The 18,619-nt window shown below is 44.9% G+C and overlaps 2 protein-coding genes across 2 annotated transcripts; one reads left to right on the top strand and one right to left on the bottom strand.

The window, feature by feature from the left end:
* Positions 1-2,150: 2,150 nt before the first annotated feature.
* Positions 2,151-3,557, bottom strand: LOC115308493. The gene has a single exon (XM_040215525.1). The coding sequence runs from the start codon at positions 3,555-3,557 to the stop codon at positions 2,151-2,153; it is 1,407 nt and encodes a 468-aa protein (XP_040071459.1).
* A 5,170-nt stretch (positions 3,558-8,727) lies between these two features.
* Positions 8,728-17,797, top strand: LOC115320068. Its single transcript, XM_040215524.2, has 6 exons — positions 8,728-8,760; positions 11,558-11,758; positions 11,992-12,076; positions 12,144-12,314; positions 12,821-13,042; positions 17,543-17,797. Exons 2-6 carry the CDS (start codon positions 11,643-11,645, stop codon positions 17,795-17,797), a joined length of 849 nt encoding a protein of 282 aa, XP_040071458.2. The 5' UTR covers positions 8,728-8,760; positions 11,558-11,642.
* Positions 17,798-18,619: the final 822 nt, after the last annotated feature.

The following is an 18,619-nucleotide window of genomic DNA, read 5'->3' as shown; positions in this document are numbered from 1 at the left end:
TGCAGAGATCAACATGTCAGAAACATAATTAGGTAGTTCGAGCCCATTGCTTTGTGGTGCAAGCAGAAGATTTTTTTTATTTTTTTTTATTTTATTTTTTCTTGGTTTAATTTCCTTTTCTTTTAAGTCTCCTCTATTGTGTCGTTGTCGTTGCTTGATTTAAACATTGTCAATTTTATTGTAATGAAGACAAACCATTATGCTGCTTGCATTCGAACCAAGATCAGGACATCTGGGTATTCAGTATGTTTTTAAATTTTTTATTTAAATAAATATTTTGCATATAAGAAAGCCGCAATTCATGAATTGAAAGGAAGCTGCCCTTGCAATCAATTTTTATTGACATACTTTTCAGGTGTTACAAATTATTAAACCAATGCTGCAATCGAATAATGTGGACAAAATTTTCCTTCTACAGTAAGTTGAAAAGGTTGGTGCGTGTTTGCCGGTAATACCTTGGCCATGACACGAGTGGGGGTACACGCGTCACTTACTCGGGTTTGAAGCATAAACAAGCAACTGACAGGGCCTCTGAGAGCTAGTAGAATGTTCGGAAGCATTTGAGAGAACCAAATCTGCTTCCCTAAACTTCTCTGAAATTTTTCCAAAAGAAGATATCGGCTTCTTAACCTCCAAAACAAAATCAATTAAATATTTGTAACATACGCATCACTGGCTTTATCATTTGTATGTCACATGTATGTATTAGCTCATTATTGCAAACGAGGGTGCATACAAGGATACTATCGCAGTCATAGGTTACCGTGCAGCTGACTGCGACACGGAAACTTGACAAAGGCGATACGTTTCACAGATGAGTGCATACTGATTTGAAGGCGTAATTTCATTAAACAGACTATTTATTAACGCCAGCAAAGATACGGTCCAAATTGTTTGCGGTTGACTTATGCCCATCCCGCACAGCCCACTACACTTTTAAAGAAGAGTTTGGTGACCGCTGTATTTTAACATCGCTCCACGGAAACCACTGCGAAGAAAAGCAGGTGCCGTCGCAATGTTGAGGCGCAACCTGAGGTAGACGAAGCAGACGGCGTCTGACATATGTACAGGGTGTCACAAAACAAAATTTACAGGGTTTTTTTCACCGCAAAAATAAAGTAGGCATCGCCGAACGCCCATTCTCCGCCCAAAAATAGGGCTAGAGGTCACAACCAGATGCCAAAGTTTCAGCCCGATCCGATAACTTAATCAAAAGTTATAACCGATTTTCTGAAAATTTCAATTGGAAAATGAAACCCGTTTTCGCCCGTTTGCGGTTTCTGGTGCCATAGAGCCCCATATATTTGAAAACTCCGTCGGCCGCCATTTTCCCATCGAAATTTTCAGAAAATCACTTATAACTTCTGATTAAGTTATCGGATTGGGCTGAAACTTTGGCATCTGGTTGTGACCTCTAGCGCTACCTTTGGGTGGAGAATGAGCGCTCGGCGATGCCTAGTTTATTTTTGCGGTAAAAAAGACACTGTAAATTTTGTTTTGTGACACCCTATACAATGCTAGGCCTTATTCCCGCATCAAACTTTACAATGGCAATGCTCTAGCTGGATTCGCACGCTGTCGCACAGAACCTACTGCGAATAAAAGTGGACGCGTTTATGACTTAGCGACGTACGCTCGGGTAAGTGAAAAACCACGTTAAAGAGCAGAATAATTGCTGCAAGGTGCTGGAGTCGTAAAAAATCTGCCCGGCAGCCATGTTGAAAATATTTTTTTGCAAGAACAAGATTGGTTCGAGCAGGTCGTGATATCATGGTAACAACGGGACAAGATTGGTGGCAAAGGAATACAAGATTCTCTTTGAGGGGCATTTGCCGCTACCTCCTTGACTTGTAACCAACTATAGTGTTTTGGTCATGGTTACCGTTCCACATGAAAAAAAACAAGCTAATAGACAACAGAAGTCAGTTACGTTTTAAAACTTCATTTTGTTAGTAACACTGCTTATTGAAAAACATTTAGGCATGGTTTGTGGCACATAAACAAGATAAAGATACATATAGAGTCCAGCTGTAATTGCCATCACACTTGGCACGTCTCTTCATAGTGTGCAAAAGGTTTGAGTCAGTAAGATAGGTTTGTGCGAAGTCACACAAGTTCTTTTGGGGGTCCACTGGTCTTCCTGGAAGTACTTAAGGATAATAGAAGCTGTCCCACTTTGGCACAAGCTCTCCCTCGTTGTAGAGGTCCAACCGTTGGAAGCAGGCCTCTTCACCAGGCTGCTTGAGGTAGAAGTTGTCGGTGTTCTGCACTCTATAGCTGCACCTGTGTCTGCGGAATCTCTCCACTTGCAGCTCATTGAGCAGAAGGAACACTTCACGATTCACCATGTACACTGTGCTAACTTTAGCAAAGCTCAGTGACATTGTCTTGTTCATGAGAAGGACATCGTTAGTTTGGTAAACTCCCGTGCTTGTCTCGATGGACTTGGCTTCCCAGACCTGCAGGCCATCAGATGCCAGGCTCTCTGCGCACTGGTTGAGTTCTGCGGGGGCTACCACCTTGAGACCTGTGGCATAAACAGGTTTGTCAAGGACAAAGGTATGGAGCTCGTAACTCTGCAGGAGTTGGTGTCGTGTAGACAAGGTCTTGGTGATGTTCAAGAAATTTTTGGTTTTCAATGCCAGACCTTTGAAGTACTGGTGCTTTGCCTCAAAGCGCATGCACCAGTACTGTTGCAGGGGCCCATACTCTCGGATGATGCGGGGATAGTGGACAAGATAGTGCAGCTTGGGGGGCACACTGGCTGATGGGTATGTCTCACTGAAGTCCTTTAGAAAACCTTGAATTCTGTCTTCTAGGTATGGCACGAAGTCAGTGGGAACCTCAGGAGCAAGAATCATGTCTGTGATCTCCCGGTACTTTAGGTAGAGCTCCCAATGCGCATTGCCTTCTGGGATGCTAGAGGCCATCATCAGTGGGAGCAGCCTAAACAAGCACCACTTTTGCGAAGCTGTGCCTCTCAAGGCACGGTGGTCCTTGGTGAAGTTGACACTTAGAGGCTCAGGTTTGTTCTTTCGGTCGTTGAAGCCAAATTTGAACTTGGCTACCTTCTCCAAGTCTGACAATGCAAGGGTGCCCTCTTGGATGAGCCCTTGAAGAACATAATGGAGAACAACTGCAAATCCTCCTTCAAACATGTCGTGCATTATGTCTGGCATGAGTTGTTTTGTCACGTCGAAGTCTTCCAAGGACAGCATTGGAGAGGGCCCGGTTACTCCGTATTGCTTTTTCAACGATGGGTTGATAGCAATTGCCGATAAGTGTATGCTGTGTCGATTTGCACTCCTTATCACACAGAGTTCTTCTCTCGTGAGCTCTGCCAGCCTGGCTTTAGTTGCCATGCAGAAGCGACATACCCTGCCACTGCTGAAGCAGCAGGAAAAGCCTCCAAGCTTGTTCAGCGAAAGATTGTCGCCGCACACTGCGGCAACCGTGGCCTTCACTGTCATGGTGCCTTCACCACACCGAACTTGAAGACCATTGCTCTTGAGCTCGGCCAGGTCTTGCAGCAGAGGTTGTAACACGTTCTCGTCCATCAGCCTCTGTATCCTTGTACTTGGCCATCAGTGTCAGATGTATGTGCTTCAGAGTCGCACGGTACCTTGGGTGCAGGTCAAGGAAGGAGAAATACACAACAAGCAACTTGTGCTGCTTTTGGTTGGCCCCCAAGGGGTTGGTGATCCCCAATTCATCTGTGTACAACAAGAGGTTCAGATTGTGCGTGGGTTGACTGGAGCTGGCACTCGCTGCCACTTGTCTGGATGCCGTGCCGTCACGAAAACATCTTAGGACTTCCGGTGCGGTCCCCACCTGTTCTCTTGGTTGCAGGAGTTCCCTTGCCAACTCTGGAACTTCGAAAACTTTCTGGATAACTTTCCCAATAGGGATGTGCTGGAATGGAGAACTCTGTGGGCTTGGCAACAGATGCTCTTCAGGCTTCACATACAAGAAGTTTGTTCTTGCATATTTTTCTCTCTGGTACCTACTGCGTACTTTGTCAAAAAGACAGCGTGGGAAGTCCTCCCCAAATGGACAATGGCTGTCTGTGGAGCCGTCGGCGAAAGAGGTGGCTTGTTGCACCTGTTGTGCGTGTTTGTTCAGGATGACCTCGAGTAGTCACTGAAAATCCCCGAAGATTTTGTCGCAGGTACTGTGTGGTACCTTGTGCTTTTCTGCGAGTTGGAAAAAGAAGCTGCAAATGCTGTCTTGTAGGCTCTGAACAAAATCATAAAATGTTTCGGCAGGCGTTTCCCCTTGTGAAACGGGAGTAGTCCAGGCTTCATCATCGTAGTTTGAAAATTCCTGTCCTCCATCAGGCAGGTTTCCGTGGGGTCCCGCGCTTCCGATGGCATCGGGATCAGGGACGCCACAACTGGGTCCCGCGCTTCCGACGGCATCGAGATCAGAGATGCCACTATCGGGTCCCGCACTTCCGACGCATTGGGATCAGAGATGCCACTACGGGGCGGCTCTATGTGCTCACGGTGATTTCGGTAAAGGTGACGGCAATAAGAGTTCACGACCTTGAACGTATGGCAGCAGCCATCTACGCCACAGAGTATTGTGATGTTAGGCTCGGAGCCATGCATTTCTGCGACATGATTGACGACTCTTATCAATTTCGGTGCAAAAAACGTGCACAGCGGGCATGGCCAAAACGTCATCTTAACCAGGAGGGCATTGGAACCTTTGCGATAAAACAAGAGCACGGAAACGGAAGCCAAGCCCCCCCCTCAAAAAAAAAAAAAAAAACGGACAGGACGTTGACAGTGGGGTGGAAGCTGCATGCTCGTTAAACCAGTGCCGGCCTTGCAGCACGTGATAACCTCCCTCCCCCCCCCCCCCCCCCATAATCACTCGCGATGAGCGAGGTCAGGCGTTAGAGGCAGGCCATTGATTGGTCCGGCGAGCACCCAGCTTCCACCGCACTACAGCCACTGTAACCGCACTGTGAGCTTAGGGGCGAACAATTACAGTGTTGCTCGGGTTTGATGGTTGTTATCGCCTTATCGCCTAATTATCCTTAAAGTGATCCTCAACAATATGCCGAATCTGAAAAAAAAAGGAAAGAAATTTAATACCTTCAAATTATTCCAGTGTGAGCGGTGGGTGAACGGAAATATTTGCCTAAATTAGCGAACTTTTTTCAGCCGCCGGAGCTCCTTGCTCCCGCTAGGGCTCCCCTCCCCATTTTCCCTATCACGCCTGTCTCTTTGTCAGCAGGCTCGTCGGCTCGTTACGTTAGCACGTTAGGGTTGTCTTGTGGTGTCGTGTCGTCAGCGCCGTTGCAGCGACACGTTGATTCGTATCGACCCCCCTTCGTTCTTACCCAAACAACTGTGTCTGGTAAGCTTGCTTCTTATATTTTGCGGATCGGTCGATCGGTGTCGGCCCTTGGCAATGTGGGTACCACTTTCGGGACGGCCGCACGTATCAAGTTCATTGTGCTGTCCATGTACTCGTTTTTGGTCGCCACAGAGCTTTCGAAACAATTTATTTGCGCTCATAGAAACGGATTCCACGAAAAAGGCAATAAAGCAGTCGATCCACTCGCAAAATCCTGAACAAGTTTGCGGCAAGCGATAGGCTTGCCGCTTTCTTGCTGGCTGCACAATGGGTTGCATGCTCATTACCGAAGCCACTCTTCGCCGCACGGCCAAATCAAAAGCTTTGCATTTCATTGCGCCGGGAAGGACCGTAAACGACACTAAGCGAGTTCGTTTCGTTGGCTGTCCTGTCCACGCGTGCTTATTTGCGGCGTAAAGCGAGCTCGTTTCCGCTGTCACCCCACGAGTGGTTGCACTCTCCGAGTTCGTTTCAGCGGCGGCACCCCACGCGTGCATGCGCTCGCTGCACCGAGAAAATCGGGAGTGCGCCCAAATGCAATCCCATCATGCCTAGCTCCGGCGAGGAGCGGGAGCAGACGACGAGGGTTCGTCTGCTACGATGTGTCGCGGAACCTAAACGAAAAAAAGTAGATTTTTTTTTATAGAAATCTCGTCCCGCGGGCAACAGAATAAACCGCGGCGCGAGCTTGAATTGTGAGCGTCTGCTATTTCACGAAGAAAGAAATTGACAGACTATGCTTTATTTGGAGGTTTCAAGTCGCTCTATTGCCGTACAAACGCTGAAATATACCAGTGTGTAAAAATTGCTCAGAACAAACGCATCAGCGGCCCGATATGTTTATCACCATCCGTGTGTGGTGGGAAAATTGAACATTTGTCGACAAAACTCCCCCAGCAGAAACCTCTGACTGCCCAGTAAGCATCAGAGAAAGCTAAACATAGTCACTTTACCCGAGGCTTGGGCAACATCATCATGTTTAACACTTACCTACGTCAGCTAACTTGCCCCGTTGTATTTTGTTCGAGAAAGCTCTCGTTCTCGACGCCCTCACCAAGGCTAATATGTGATCCACCTGTAATGACGACCGAAATCTAAAGTCACACGAAAAGTTTTGCTCAATATTCTAACAGTTTAGTTTTAAGCCGTACCCTTTCAGTGGTTTACGTGAAATAACATGCTCAAACGGATCACGCCTCTGCTCGGACAGCATCATCAGTTTTCTTCAGTTTAAACGGTTACACGAATTGAAAGATTGCAACCAGCTGCTTTGTAGACAGCTGGTTGCGGAAATTTACGCCGTCTGTAAATATCTCTACGACAGCCGAGTTCCTTGAAGTCATCGCAACCATAAACTACAGGTTGCAGCGACCAACAATTTTAGATAAATGGTGGTAGCGACTGCACTCTCGCATTCCCACCCATCATTCCGAACAAAAAGGCGCTAGTTTCGGTTTGAGGTCGGTACCTTTTCGACAACATAGATGGCGGCAGCATCAGTCTTCTGCACTCGGTGCGCTTGGCGAGTTCGTTTGAGCCCAGTTCTCCGTGCAACACCCTGCAAGTGCGATGCATTCTGGGAGAGAACTCGAACGGTGCCAGCGCGTGTGAAACGAACTCGCTAACAGTCACCGCTTACGGCCCCGACCGACCGTCATGTGCTTTATTTCCAATCATTACGATGCCTGTTTCCGCAAGAAATGTCATCCCAAAACATTTTGTATATGCACGCCTGCACTAAAATAAAGGACTATAATTTTGCATTGAAAGAGAACCTGAGGCTGGGTGGGACAAATAAAATGGAGTAAAGCTATAGACCTTTTCATTTTAGTAGTTGCCTCATCGGCGGATAGAGGGCGCTGACGCACTCGACGCCATTAGGTTGCTTCAGTTTGGTTGGTTTCGGTTTCAACGTGAACTCGGTTTTTGGAGGCTAAATCTAGTACTGTTCAGCTCATCTTCAAGTCCACTTGTGTTTCAAAGGAATGTTCCTTGTAACTGAAATAAATATTGAAGCACATTTACTTCCAGCTTGTAGATCAAATGGACATCACGTGCCTGGTAAGGCTCGGTCAGTCCAGCAAAACAATCGCAGTCGGGGGCTCCTACCGGCTTGAAGATGTCCTAATCGCATTGAGGACCTCTCCACACTTCAGCCACCTTGAGCCAGAGAGCTTGCTGATCCAAGTAAGCTTTTACTGTACAATAGACTTTTTTTTAATTATTCAAGTACCAAGGCGCCTGCTGGGACTATAAGTATTGTGTGTACGTGATGACACAATTTAAAGCTTCCGCTGCCATGATAACTGCTTCGGTGAGTGAGCCCATGAAATTGGATGGCTGCCAAGTTAGATATGGAGCCAGCGGAAAGCCCTCATCGTGCCATAGCATGCATGCGAGACCTCTGTTCCGTGCATGCTCTTTGGTGCTTGGGTACTTTTGCAACTCAAAACAGCAGCAGCAAGCCCCTCCCGCAAAGCTCCCTTCTTTCCACATTAGCAGAGTGAAGGCTCGAGAGAAGGAAACCAGCAATCCTGGTGTAGGGAGGTGGTGTCCTTCTCTCCACTCTTCTGCTATTCTTGAGGTGCAACAAACTAGTGCAAGCTTTGTGCCTTTCATTGAGTATCCACATCGAGGAATGAGGTATTGATGGACGGTTAAAATGCATTAGCATTAGAAGCCCCATTTCAATAAAAAGGGGCATTGTTGTCGGCATTGGCATAGGTGTGCGCACCCTGTAGCCCTCGCCCACCACCTGTTGTCTTTTGTCCCTCGTTAATTGAGGTCACCAACTCAGTTATTGAAGTGGCAGTCAGATTGTTTAAGCCTAGTAGACGGTCTAGCGATGCTGGCAGGTGCAAGTCCCCATGTGGCTGGCCGCCCTATCCCTTGTTCTGACGCGGACAGATGCGCAACCTCGTGAAAAGTGCTCCATGTGGTTGGGCCGGAAATGCTCAGGTGTGCCTTTAAATCTTGTGGAAGGCTGCTACCATGACTGTAATATCAGAGACTGGGGTAGAAAACAGAAAAAAACATGCAGTGAAAACAGGCAACTTTTCAACACTGTCTATTGCTATATTGGGCTCACTCACATTTGGAAATTGTGTTCTGTGCAAGAGAACTATTTTTCAACTAGAGCGAAAATTGTTGGCTTGTGATCATGTGAATGAGTAGCTAGCCTCTTTGCAGCCGCAGAAACTTGTCAGCTCCAGTGTGCTGTGGTTAAACCTGCTATGAAATATGATCTCGTTACTAACATTCTTGCTCTACCTAGGTGTTCGATGACCGCTTTCAAGAATATGTCGACCTGGACGGAATCACTGTTCTACAACAATATTCAAAAATCAAACTTGAAATCCAGCTGGAAGCTGGGGCTACCGAAGTAGCTACTGGGTAATTCCAAATAAATACTTTGCTTTATTTTTTTCTAGAACTAGTTAAATTTCAGTTGCTGTCAGGGGTTTCCCCAGAAATTGAAATTAGGGCGCACGGTGTCTAAATTTTTAGGGGGGAGGGGGGCATTGAGAATGGAGGAGCCGTTGCGAGTTAAGGGGGTGCCTTCAGAAAAACCAAGGGGGGGGGGGGGGGAATCACTGCTGGCTGCTGCCCATTCCAATGGATGACATGATGCACTGGGTTAACAAGACGTAATCATTTGCGAGCCGCAACTTGACTCATCAGCTGATCATTTTGCGCTGCATTTATATCTAACAAAGACAGTCTCCTGCTCTAAAGTAACTATATTTATTGAGTTATCACTTACATGCAAGAGGAAACATAGTTGTAATCCCCAAACAGCCTTTGCTGATTATTTTTTTTTTCTCACAATAATCTTTTTGAAATCTTATTCATAGTATGGAGCCTGGAATGCATTTCCGTCTGGTGCGTTTACCATGGCCAAAAAGTGGTCCCTTGATTTCCGCTTGATGATGTCACAAAAGTGCGATGTTGTTGCTGGCCACGTTCCTGGTGGTGTTACGGCCAGTTCAAAACGAAGGATTTTTCTTTTTCCTTGTACGGAACTAGGATGATTCCTGCAAGATGCCAGGATGTTGCTGTGGGGTTTCGGACAGGAGGAATGCTGGGCAAATGCCACTGTGACGTCACAGTGTCTCACAGGAATTGTCCTAGTTCCAGCGGTAGAAAAAGGAGAAATCATTTTTGGTTTGAACCGGGCCTTACAAAAGCGGGGGCATATATGGCAGGTGCCTGTTCTGCTGTAGCTTGCTCTGCATCTAGTCATTCGAAAGAAACTTTCTCAGGCACTGGTTGAGACGCTAAGACAGCAGCCCTTGCATCCACTCGCCATCTTTGCCAGCGTTTCGACATCCTACAAACGGGATCGCAACAGGCGACAATATGAAATGGCAGCTCCCATGACATAATTTGCTGCAGCTTCGGAGCCACTTCCAATGCATGGGAGGCATTGATGGTGAACACACGAGTCAGATGCACGTTCCAAGCACCATAGTTATAGCTCCAAACCTATTTTGATTAAATTTTTATTTTATATGTACTTTTTTTTGGAGAATGTCACAGAGTTCTGCATGTTCCCTTTTGAATAGTAAACAAATCTTCATTTTAAAGAAAATAACTATTGTGGACACTGTAAGCTATAACACGGCAGCTGTGGTTGTTTCGTACCCCCAGCGCCACACAGCAGACGCTGTCCGGAACACAGCACCGATTCTGTGCTGCAGCATTGCTCTTCCAGGTTGCACTCAAACTCTGTCGTCTGCTAGGCGCAAAGCGGACACTGCCACAGCAGTTTACCGACTCTTAGAAGGAGTTGTAAATAAATAAGTGTATATTTAAGCCCAGACTGATAATGAATCCAGTGTTTACTGCTTGCTTCATTATGATACATTTACATACCTGCCAACTATCCCGAATTGTTCGGGAGCCTCCCGATTTTGGAATATATGTCTCGATTGTACGGATGCGACCTCAAATCTCCCAAAAAGTGGCTGCCGTAGTTTTTTTTTTTTTTTTTGACGCTCTATTGCCATAATCATCACGCATGTGTCAGTGCGAGTTACTCGAGAGTAGGTTTAGTTTACTCTGGCAGGTTACCACATGACAACTCAGAGCAGCAGCGTAAAACGAGAGTAGATTTTCAAACGCCAAGGTACGAGATCTGTACTCCTGAGTAAGTTCAAGTGGATTTTGGAACACATCTTATATGATCATGGGTGCGCTAGGCTTCAGTTGGCTTTGTCAGGTCGTCAAGTGAGGTGCGGAACACCAAACTATTCTTTGTGTTTCCCCGAGTTTAGTTGGATCGATAGATGGCACTTTCAAAAACCAAGTAGAAGTTCTTGCAAGTATTTTTGAGATCATACGCGACTGAGTACCCGTGCTTTGTCGCTTCACTGAAAGCTGACAAGTATGGCTTCTGTAACATGTGTGCCTGTGATGTGAGCGTTTTGCACGGCAGCAAGCCTGACATCAAGATGCACATCGCTTCACGAAAGCTTCACAATCATGTTCGTGCCATAGAAAGCCAGGCACCATCAGCAGTTTACTTCAAAGCAACTGCGAAGACAGTGTGATCCGCGCAGAGTGCCTCTTTACAAGATTTCTTGTCGAACTAGAAAAAAAGATGTTTTGACCCCCCATCCCACGCGGCGGTCTCCTAAATATTCATGTTGCTGGGTTGGCAGGTATGCATTTACAAACCAGTTGTGAAATTGTTTGAAACGAGGAAAGGCCATCAACAGCCATCTGTCCGATTGAGAAAAGTTTTCCACCTAGATATATATGCAATCATCGACATTGATTATGTTTAGCGGAATCCCCATACTGAAAGAGGCACGCACAAAAGCCTGTGAAGCAAACATCTGCAAGCGCTGTGGTGGCGTCTCGTTTGCACCTAGCAGATGACGAAGACAGAGTATGATGTTCCACCACATGCGGTTGGCGCAGTGCTTCGGAGGGCACTTGCTATGTAGCGCTGGCGGTATGGAACTCCCACGACTGCTGTGTTATAGCTAACAGAGTCCAAGATAGTACATCGCCGAGGAAGTTTTCTATGCACTTTAGAATTTCACTACTCTTCAGTGAGCACAACCATTAAATGAGCCTGGATTACTCAAATGCAATGTTCCCTTTCAAAAAATGGAAGAGCACTTTTGAAAGTTTTATATAATGTTATGACTTTTATCATTATTGCTTTGTTCCATTGTTCCAGGCAGTCTGAACTGCTGCTGTTTCAGAGTGCAGAGCGTCCTGCACAGGCGGCAACAAAAGACGTGTCGAGATATCGCCTCCCTCGGATGCCAGACCATGTGGAGGATGCCCTCAGCAGAGTGAAAGGGCTTGCAGATGTGTCGGAAGATTTGAAGAGGCAAATTGTCAACCACATATACTATGACCTCTGCAGTTACACACTGTGAGTTGGCATTTTATTTTATGGAAGTTGCAGACTTCGCTATGTTTAGCTTGTTCCATGCCTGTTGGCCTGTGGAAGAGGTGTTCAATTTCTCAGTATATTACATTACATACTAAAATACGGTGGTGGGCTTGGACATCTGATATACAAAAGGTGGTATGACAAAGAGCGTAGAACTAATCGAAGCACAGAAAGGAGGAAAATGAATGGCATATTTTCACACTTCCATGCAGGTATCCTGGACCACTCTACGCTGTTGCTGCAGAGCAGCTCGTAGCCAAGTATCCTAAGCTAAGGGATGGTTCTTGTTTAAAATATGTGAGTTTGTGTTACTTTGGTGTAATCGAAAATTGGAATCATGGGCACTTGTACTGCTTTCTTCCAGGAGGTCTGGCGAGCACACCTGCGCGTGAAGGCAAAGAATGGGAGGCGCGCAATGGAAAGCACCGTGCCAGGTGTTGGTGCAGCACGGGCGAAGCACCAGAAGGCGAGTGAAGCTAAGCAGAACAGCGCTGACGCCAGGCCCGCAGTGGCAGTGCAGCACATCGCCAGACATGTAAGGCACCAGAACGTCTAAGTCTGCACTTCATTCTTTTGTTCCTCCGGTGCTTAGTAGAATCATATACTGTTCACTATGCTTTTCCTGCAGCTCTTGGGAAGCATCAGTTTGGTCACTCCTGTTCTAGATATCAAGCTTCAGATTTACTCTTTCAAGGTTTTTGCTCCTTCATGCTTAATAAATGAACCTGATGAGTGATTTTTTATTTATTTGTAACTTATCATCTTGCTATTCTTTTGAGACACACAAGCACCCAATATTTCGTTGTGCCTGATTTCGGTAGGTGCTTTGATATGTTAAAGTAGTCGCACCCTTGTGGACCATCCTAGCATGCATAATTGAATTTCGTAATTGTTTTCACGTTTGTTAAAACCACTTTGCTGATATAGTGCAGATAGCAGAAGGCACTGAATGTACTGTTAAGTAGAATTTATTTTGAGTGTATCATATTAGTGCTGAATTAGGAAATGCTACTGAATAATGCTTGTAACACACCTTTCCAGCTCAGCGGTGTTACCTACTGGGGTGACGCCGAAGACGAAGATTCTGTTGCCGGCCATCTGGCCTTCATGGCCAAGGAGGTGCGGAAAGCAAACCCGGACTGGCAGAAAATTGCATTGTCGATGGAGAGGACATTCGACGAACGCAGGCACTGGATGCAGTCGGTACAGCCACTTGTGGCCGACATTTTGGCCAAGTATCCAGCACTTGAATATCCCCAAGCTGTAAGCTCTTATTACCATTTTTCGTTTTTAAGATATTTATGCCTGGCGTCACCTTTTTATGCTAATTTGGCAGGGCTAGCTTAGTGTCCAGAACACTGAGAAAAAGTCTGTAAAAATAGAGAGAGAGAGGAAAGACAAAAATACGTCTCCACATGCTCTTTGGGCGAGGCCCTCACCTTTTTTTAATTCAAGTGGGAGGGAATGCAGCGTTGTGGAAGCTACGCTAGCCTTGCCAACTTAGCACAGGAAGCTGACGATGACTATAATTTACATTTATTCAGTCATGCTGCTTTAGGCTAGGTAGGACGTGAAAAGAAATTCCGATCAGGCATACTTGTTTCAATTGCACAAACTGCATTCTATTGTTGGTGACAGGCTGGCAGTGTTGGGGGCCATGACTATTGTTTTTTTGTTTGGTTCTTCCTGAATATCATATATTCTCCGACTCATGCCTCGTTGAAAGGCATGGAGGGCAAGTAAATGTGAAATAAATCAACACAAAAAGATGTACAGTGTTTCCTGGCGTATAAGATGCATCGTTTAATAAGACACCCCCCCACTTCTTGCAAGTTTCTTCTAAGTAAGAGTTGGCATATAAGACGCACCTGTGTATAAGACGCGTATCTAAGAACACTTATGAAGCGCCAAATTTGCGGGGAAAAAATAGCACAACCATGCATTAAGAGATCCTGCATAATTGCAGGAGAAACATTTTATTACTCGAAGCACGTCACAAAGCAACGTGTTTTCTTTCTTTCTTTCTTTTCGTTTTCTTGACTTTCTTTTTTGTTTTTTGTTATGGAACTCTAGTTTTGGGAGCTTGACTTGCATTTACGATGCATCATTTGCATTGAGCTGTCATAATAGTTATAAAAAGACTAATCAGCATCAACAGGAGTTTTTTCAGTTTGCCAAAAGGAAAAATAAAATATACATATATGACACACTGTTCTATAAGAGACACCGCTGAAAGGTTTGGAAAAAAAGTGTCTTATACATAGGAAAATATGGTAATTGGTTTTTGATTATGCTGCAGAATGCTTCTATATTTTCAAAATTTTTGTACATGCCAAGCAACTTGTTCTTACTGCACAGTTTTTTTTCAGTGTTAAGATGCACTGAAAGTCTGTTAGCCAGAGCAGCACCTGTATATCAGAGACTTTCATGCTTCAGATAAGGGCTCAAGAATATGTTGTAGCCCCCATCACATGTTCTATCATTTTATGTTCTTTTACAAGGAAGGTGTGATGTGGTCTGGTCCATGTGTACTATCACGGGTACTATGTTCTGAAATGGCAAGACGCATGGTGCACGGTGCTACTAGCACCACTTGTCGTATCACTCCACAAACACCGGTGCATGCTAGGCCGAGAGAAATTTCCTCCTGCACTCGTTGCGCCATTCAGCACTTCTGGGCCGTCTGCCAGCGAACACAATTGTCAACAGAACCACCGTCACGATCAATACGCTTCACGTGCATTTCATGGCAGCAGCGGATTGCAAAATCCGTTGTTACGCACCTGGTTTTCTTTTTTCAATGCCGATTCCTTTCTTACTTGCGTGATTGCTCTGCATGAAACAGCACAAACCGAACAGAAATTTTATTAAAAAGTTCTGCAGTGCCTTTTATCTCCATATGCGGTGCCTCAACTTATCGTGCAATAATCGGGTCGTGATTAAATGGCTCAGACGCAGGTGTCGGTTTGTATTTGTGGGGAATGACAAGTGTGACCTTGGAGCCTCCGTAGCCAGTGCAAGGTTGGCCGGTGCCGCACCCTCCATCTTGCTAGCAGACGGCTGGGAGCCTCCGTAGCCAGTGCAAGGTTGGCCGGTGCCGCACCCTCCATCTCGCTAGCAGACGGCTGGAAGAGCACAGTTTCGCAACGGTTGCAGGAGGAGATTTGCTTTGGCGTCGGAGTCTGTCGGTGTTTGCGAAGCAATGCGGCAGGTGGTGCTAATAGTTCCGTGTGCCGTGTGTAGTTTCAGCTCGTAGTGTCCACGATAGTACTTTAAGTTGGAGAGGGAAAGCAACCCTTAGAGACTGCCATGGAAACATACAAAGTCTCAGCATTGTATTTTTTCCTGAAATTTCGCAAATAATTATTGATAAAAAGTAGCAAGGGCTGGTTGGCAAACTCAAGCAGGACATGCTCTGCGGAGCATCAGAATAGCAGCTTGTGCTATCTGTCCTATTTTGCACCCGTAGATACTTTGGGGAGAGCTCACCCTGCAGAACTCGGGGATTCTTAGTTCAATGCTCACCCTGGTCTGTTTCATTTTGGATGAGCATTATACCAGCATGTGCTCAAGTGAAGACGTCTTCTTGGTGCATATCGGAGACCTTAGGTTAGCAGCAACACTGCACTGACCAAGTCGCTCATTTACAGTGGAAATATCATGTGCTCCTTGAGACGGATAAACCCCATTGTCTAAAAACTATATGACACATATTGTACAGGAAGGTCTAGATGTTGGGCCAAGACCAAAATAAATCACAGAAAATCGGATGTACAAGCTACGACCCTGTAATTTACCAGACCAGTTCGGCTACATGGTGGATTTAATTTATGAAAATATCAAAGACTTGTCCCAGTTGAAAGTTAAAAATAAAAACAATAAAACTTTTATGGGGTCTGTTCAGATAGAATCACACACATCCGGTCGACATTTTTGTTTTTGTTCATATTTTTGTATGTTAATCCTCAATGTGTGGGGAGTAACTAGCCAGTTATGTGAAGTGTGAAGCGCTATAGTTTTGACGGTGGCAGAATAATGCTATGTGTTTTTTTTTATAGAAAAACACACCGATAGTGTGTGGACTGCTTTACCTTAATTTTTAAAAAAATCTAAGATATTAATCTAATTTTTTTATTGCGCGTTAGAGTTACGGGACTTTTCACTTTTGGACATGTTTGAAGCCCTGTAACCATTGTTAATTGTAACTTATGTCAACAAGTTCTATTTAGGTGATAAGACCCTTTTAGGAAAAAGACATACAAAAGTTTTCAATATTATGTCTTCTTTAAGACACGACGGGATAAAAAATCTCAAATATGAGGCAAAAATGTCAAAGTAGCCAAGTTTGTGCACTTTTGACGCGTGATATGTATTTCAATATTCTATAAATATTTGTGAATATAGTCACTAAAGCTACTATTTATATAAAATATTTGAGTTTTCTATTATTTGTATGTTGTCTATACACCAACTCGAGTCCATAAACAAACAAACATGCCTCTATCGGCGCGTATGGCGCCGCACGTGCACGTTAAAGTGGCAGAAAGCGCGCCATCTCACATCAGCACTTGTCGACAACGCCCGTTTCAGTTCGAGTTTTTTCTTTTGAAACATGTGAAAACCTGTATTGGAACCTTTCCTTGATCATGACGCACAGCCCCGAGCTACACTGCTCTGAAGCGTTTTGGTGTGCAGGCAAATAAACTCGATAACCTACCAAAATGCCATAGCGATGCACGGCACACTTGTTTTCTTCCACCCACAGCTTTTTACCTGAAGTGCTCCCGAAGCACCACCACTGTGGCGTGACGTAACAGACATGATTTGGTGTATTACTTGTCGTCAAACTTGACAAAAATGACAAAACTCCAAAACTGGATGCCACCTTCATGTAGTTTTAATTTTGTTTTCTCACAAAATATTTTTTTCTTGCAAAAACGTTTTTGGTTTTGTCACACATAGAAGGAGTAGCATAAAATTGTGAAGAAAAAGTGTTGACTGGGGACACGTATGCGTGATCTTATCTGAAGAGCGAGCCCCCCTGGACCGACATGAGGTTAAGCCTTTTTCTCTCAAAGCTAGAAAACATTTTTGTGGGCCACGGGAAGTTTGATAGAAAAAAAAAAAAAAAGAAAACGGGGAACAATAGCAAGGTAAAAAGTTTTGTTCTTCCTTCCACTTTTTTTTAGATCAATGACCCACGACAACACCTTTTTGACTAGATTGAAATACACAGGAATTTTATTGTTTTCCTTTGTAATTTCTGAGTGGGTCAAGTATCGTGCTTGGTATTTTAATTAATTGCATCCACCGCCTACCCACACTCAGCTAGTAAATTACAGTGTCATAGCTCGTCTCGTCTTGTCTTTAGGTCTCGTCTTGACATTTAGACAACACTGTAGATACTCAGCTGAAGAGGAGCTTTCTGGTAGCCTCAGGGCAGCGGTTGACGTTTTGCTGAGTCTTATTTAAGCGAAATCTTGCCTCTGCTCCAGAAGTTGACTGTTACAGGTCAAGAATAGCAGAGAGTTCTCTCCTTGCTCCACGTTAGCAAAGTGAACACTGGAGAGGAGGAAACCACCAATCACGGCGAAGAGACGTGGTTTCCTCCTCTACATTGTTCTGCTATTTTTAACTTGTAACAGACTATAGCATTTTCATTGAGCCTCTGTGCATTGTTTTGCAGGATTTCTAAGTGCCTGCAGTTAATGTGGGCTTTACCAATTAATTGTTCCTCTCTATCATTTTCCAATATTGGCACAGATTCGTCAGGAGTTCCACCTCCTAACGAAACACCATCTAGACACTGAGCTGGAGGCAGCCATAAAAAAATATGGCAAGAGGGTTGTGACCTTGGCAGAGAGGAAATGGCGACTCAAACCCTCAGTCGTTGAACTCCACAAGCGCCTGGATGTACTGCCGGAAGGGGAGAAGGGTGGTAAGCTGTTCTCGAGTTTTTACCTTTTTTTCAGCTTTGCTGCAGTGCTTGAAGCATGTTTCAAGCACACATGCTGTTAAAACCTGACCTACAGAATATTTTTCAGCCAGGATGAAAATTCTTTGTACTACAGTTTGCCTCTCACCATCTCCCCGTGGGGCGGTTTGCTCACTTCGCGGTTGCAGCTACGGCCAAGAGGCATTTTTATGTCACGTGACCAGTTCCATGGGGACAAGAAGTACCTAGTGTCCCTGCCTAATGGCTGAGAAATCCATGTCGCTTTGAGTACAACTGTCTAATTTCGCTTGCAGAAACTGACCACAGAAGCTTTAAACTGAAGTCCAGTTAACCGCGCCATCATACTTTAAGAGCGGCAGGTAAAGTTACGCTAAGGAAGGTAAAAATGAGCCAAAATAAAGGAAAAATCGCAAGATAAAAGCGGTGCAGTATAGTTATATACCCACGCCATTCGTCGGCGAGACTCACTTTTTGCTGTAGTCGAGAGGTGGGAGCGCCGAGACTTGTCATCGTGGCGTGAAACTCCCAAGTTCAAATCGCACCAGAAGCTTTTCTTTTTATATATATATATATATATATATATATATATTGTGCATATGTCTTATCTCTTAACTGTGATCCTTTTTACAAATTGTCCAAGTCATCCACTTGCACGGTGTTTACTATTTGTCCCACCTATTCAATCATCACACCGGAAGAAAAAAAAAACATCAAGCCAAGTTAACGTGCCAATACAATCGTTTCTTAATATTCATTAAAAGGAAACCAAGATTACAGCATTGGTATGACTTTAACACAAACGAGGCCGAAAAAAGCTTTCTTCCCCTAGCAACTACATGCACTTTTATGCTTTTTCAGATATACAATGCTCTTGCTACGACTCT

Source organism: Ixodes scapularis, unplaced genomic scaffold (assembly GCF_016920785.2).
Source record: "Ixodes scapularis isolate PalLabHiFi unplaced genomic scaffold, ASM1692078v2 PGA_scaffold4__175_contigs__length_147842914, whole genome shotgun sequence".
NCBI lineage: Eukaryota > Metazoa > Arthropoda > Arachnida > Ixodida > Ixodidae > Ixodes > Ixodes scapularis.
The sequence above is the reverse complement of the archived record's forward strand: the minus strand, read 5'-3'. Positions and strand labels throughout refer to the sequence as shown.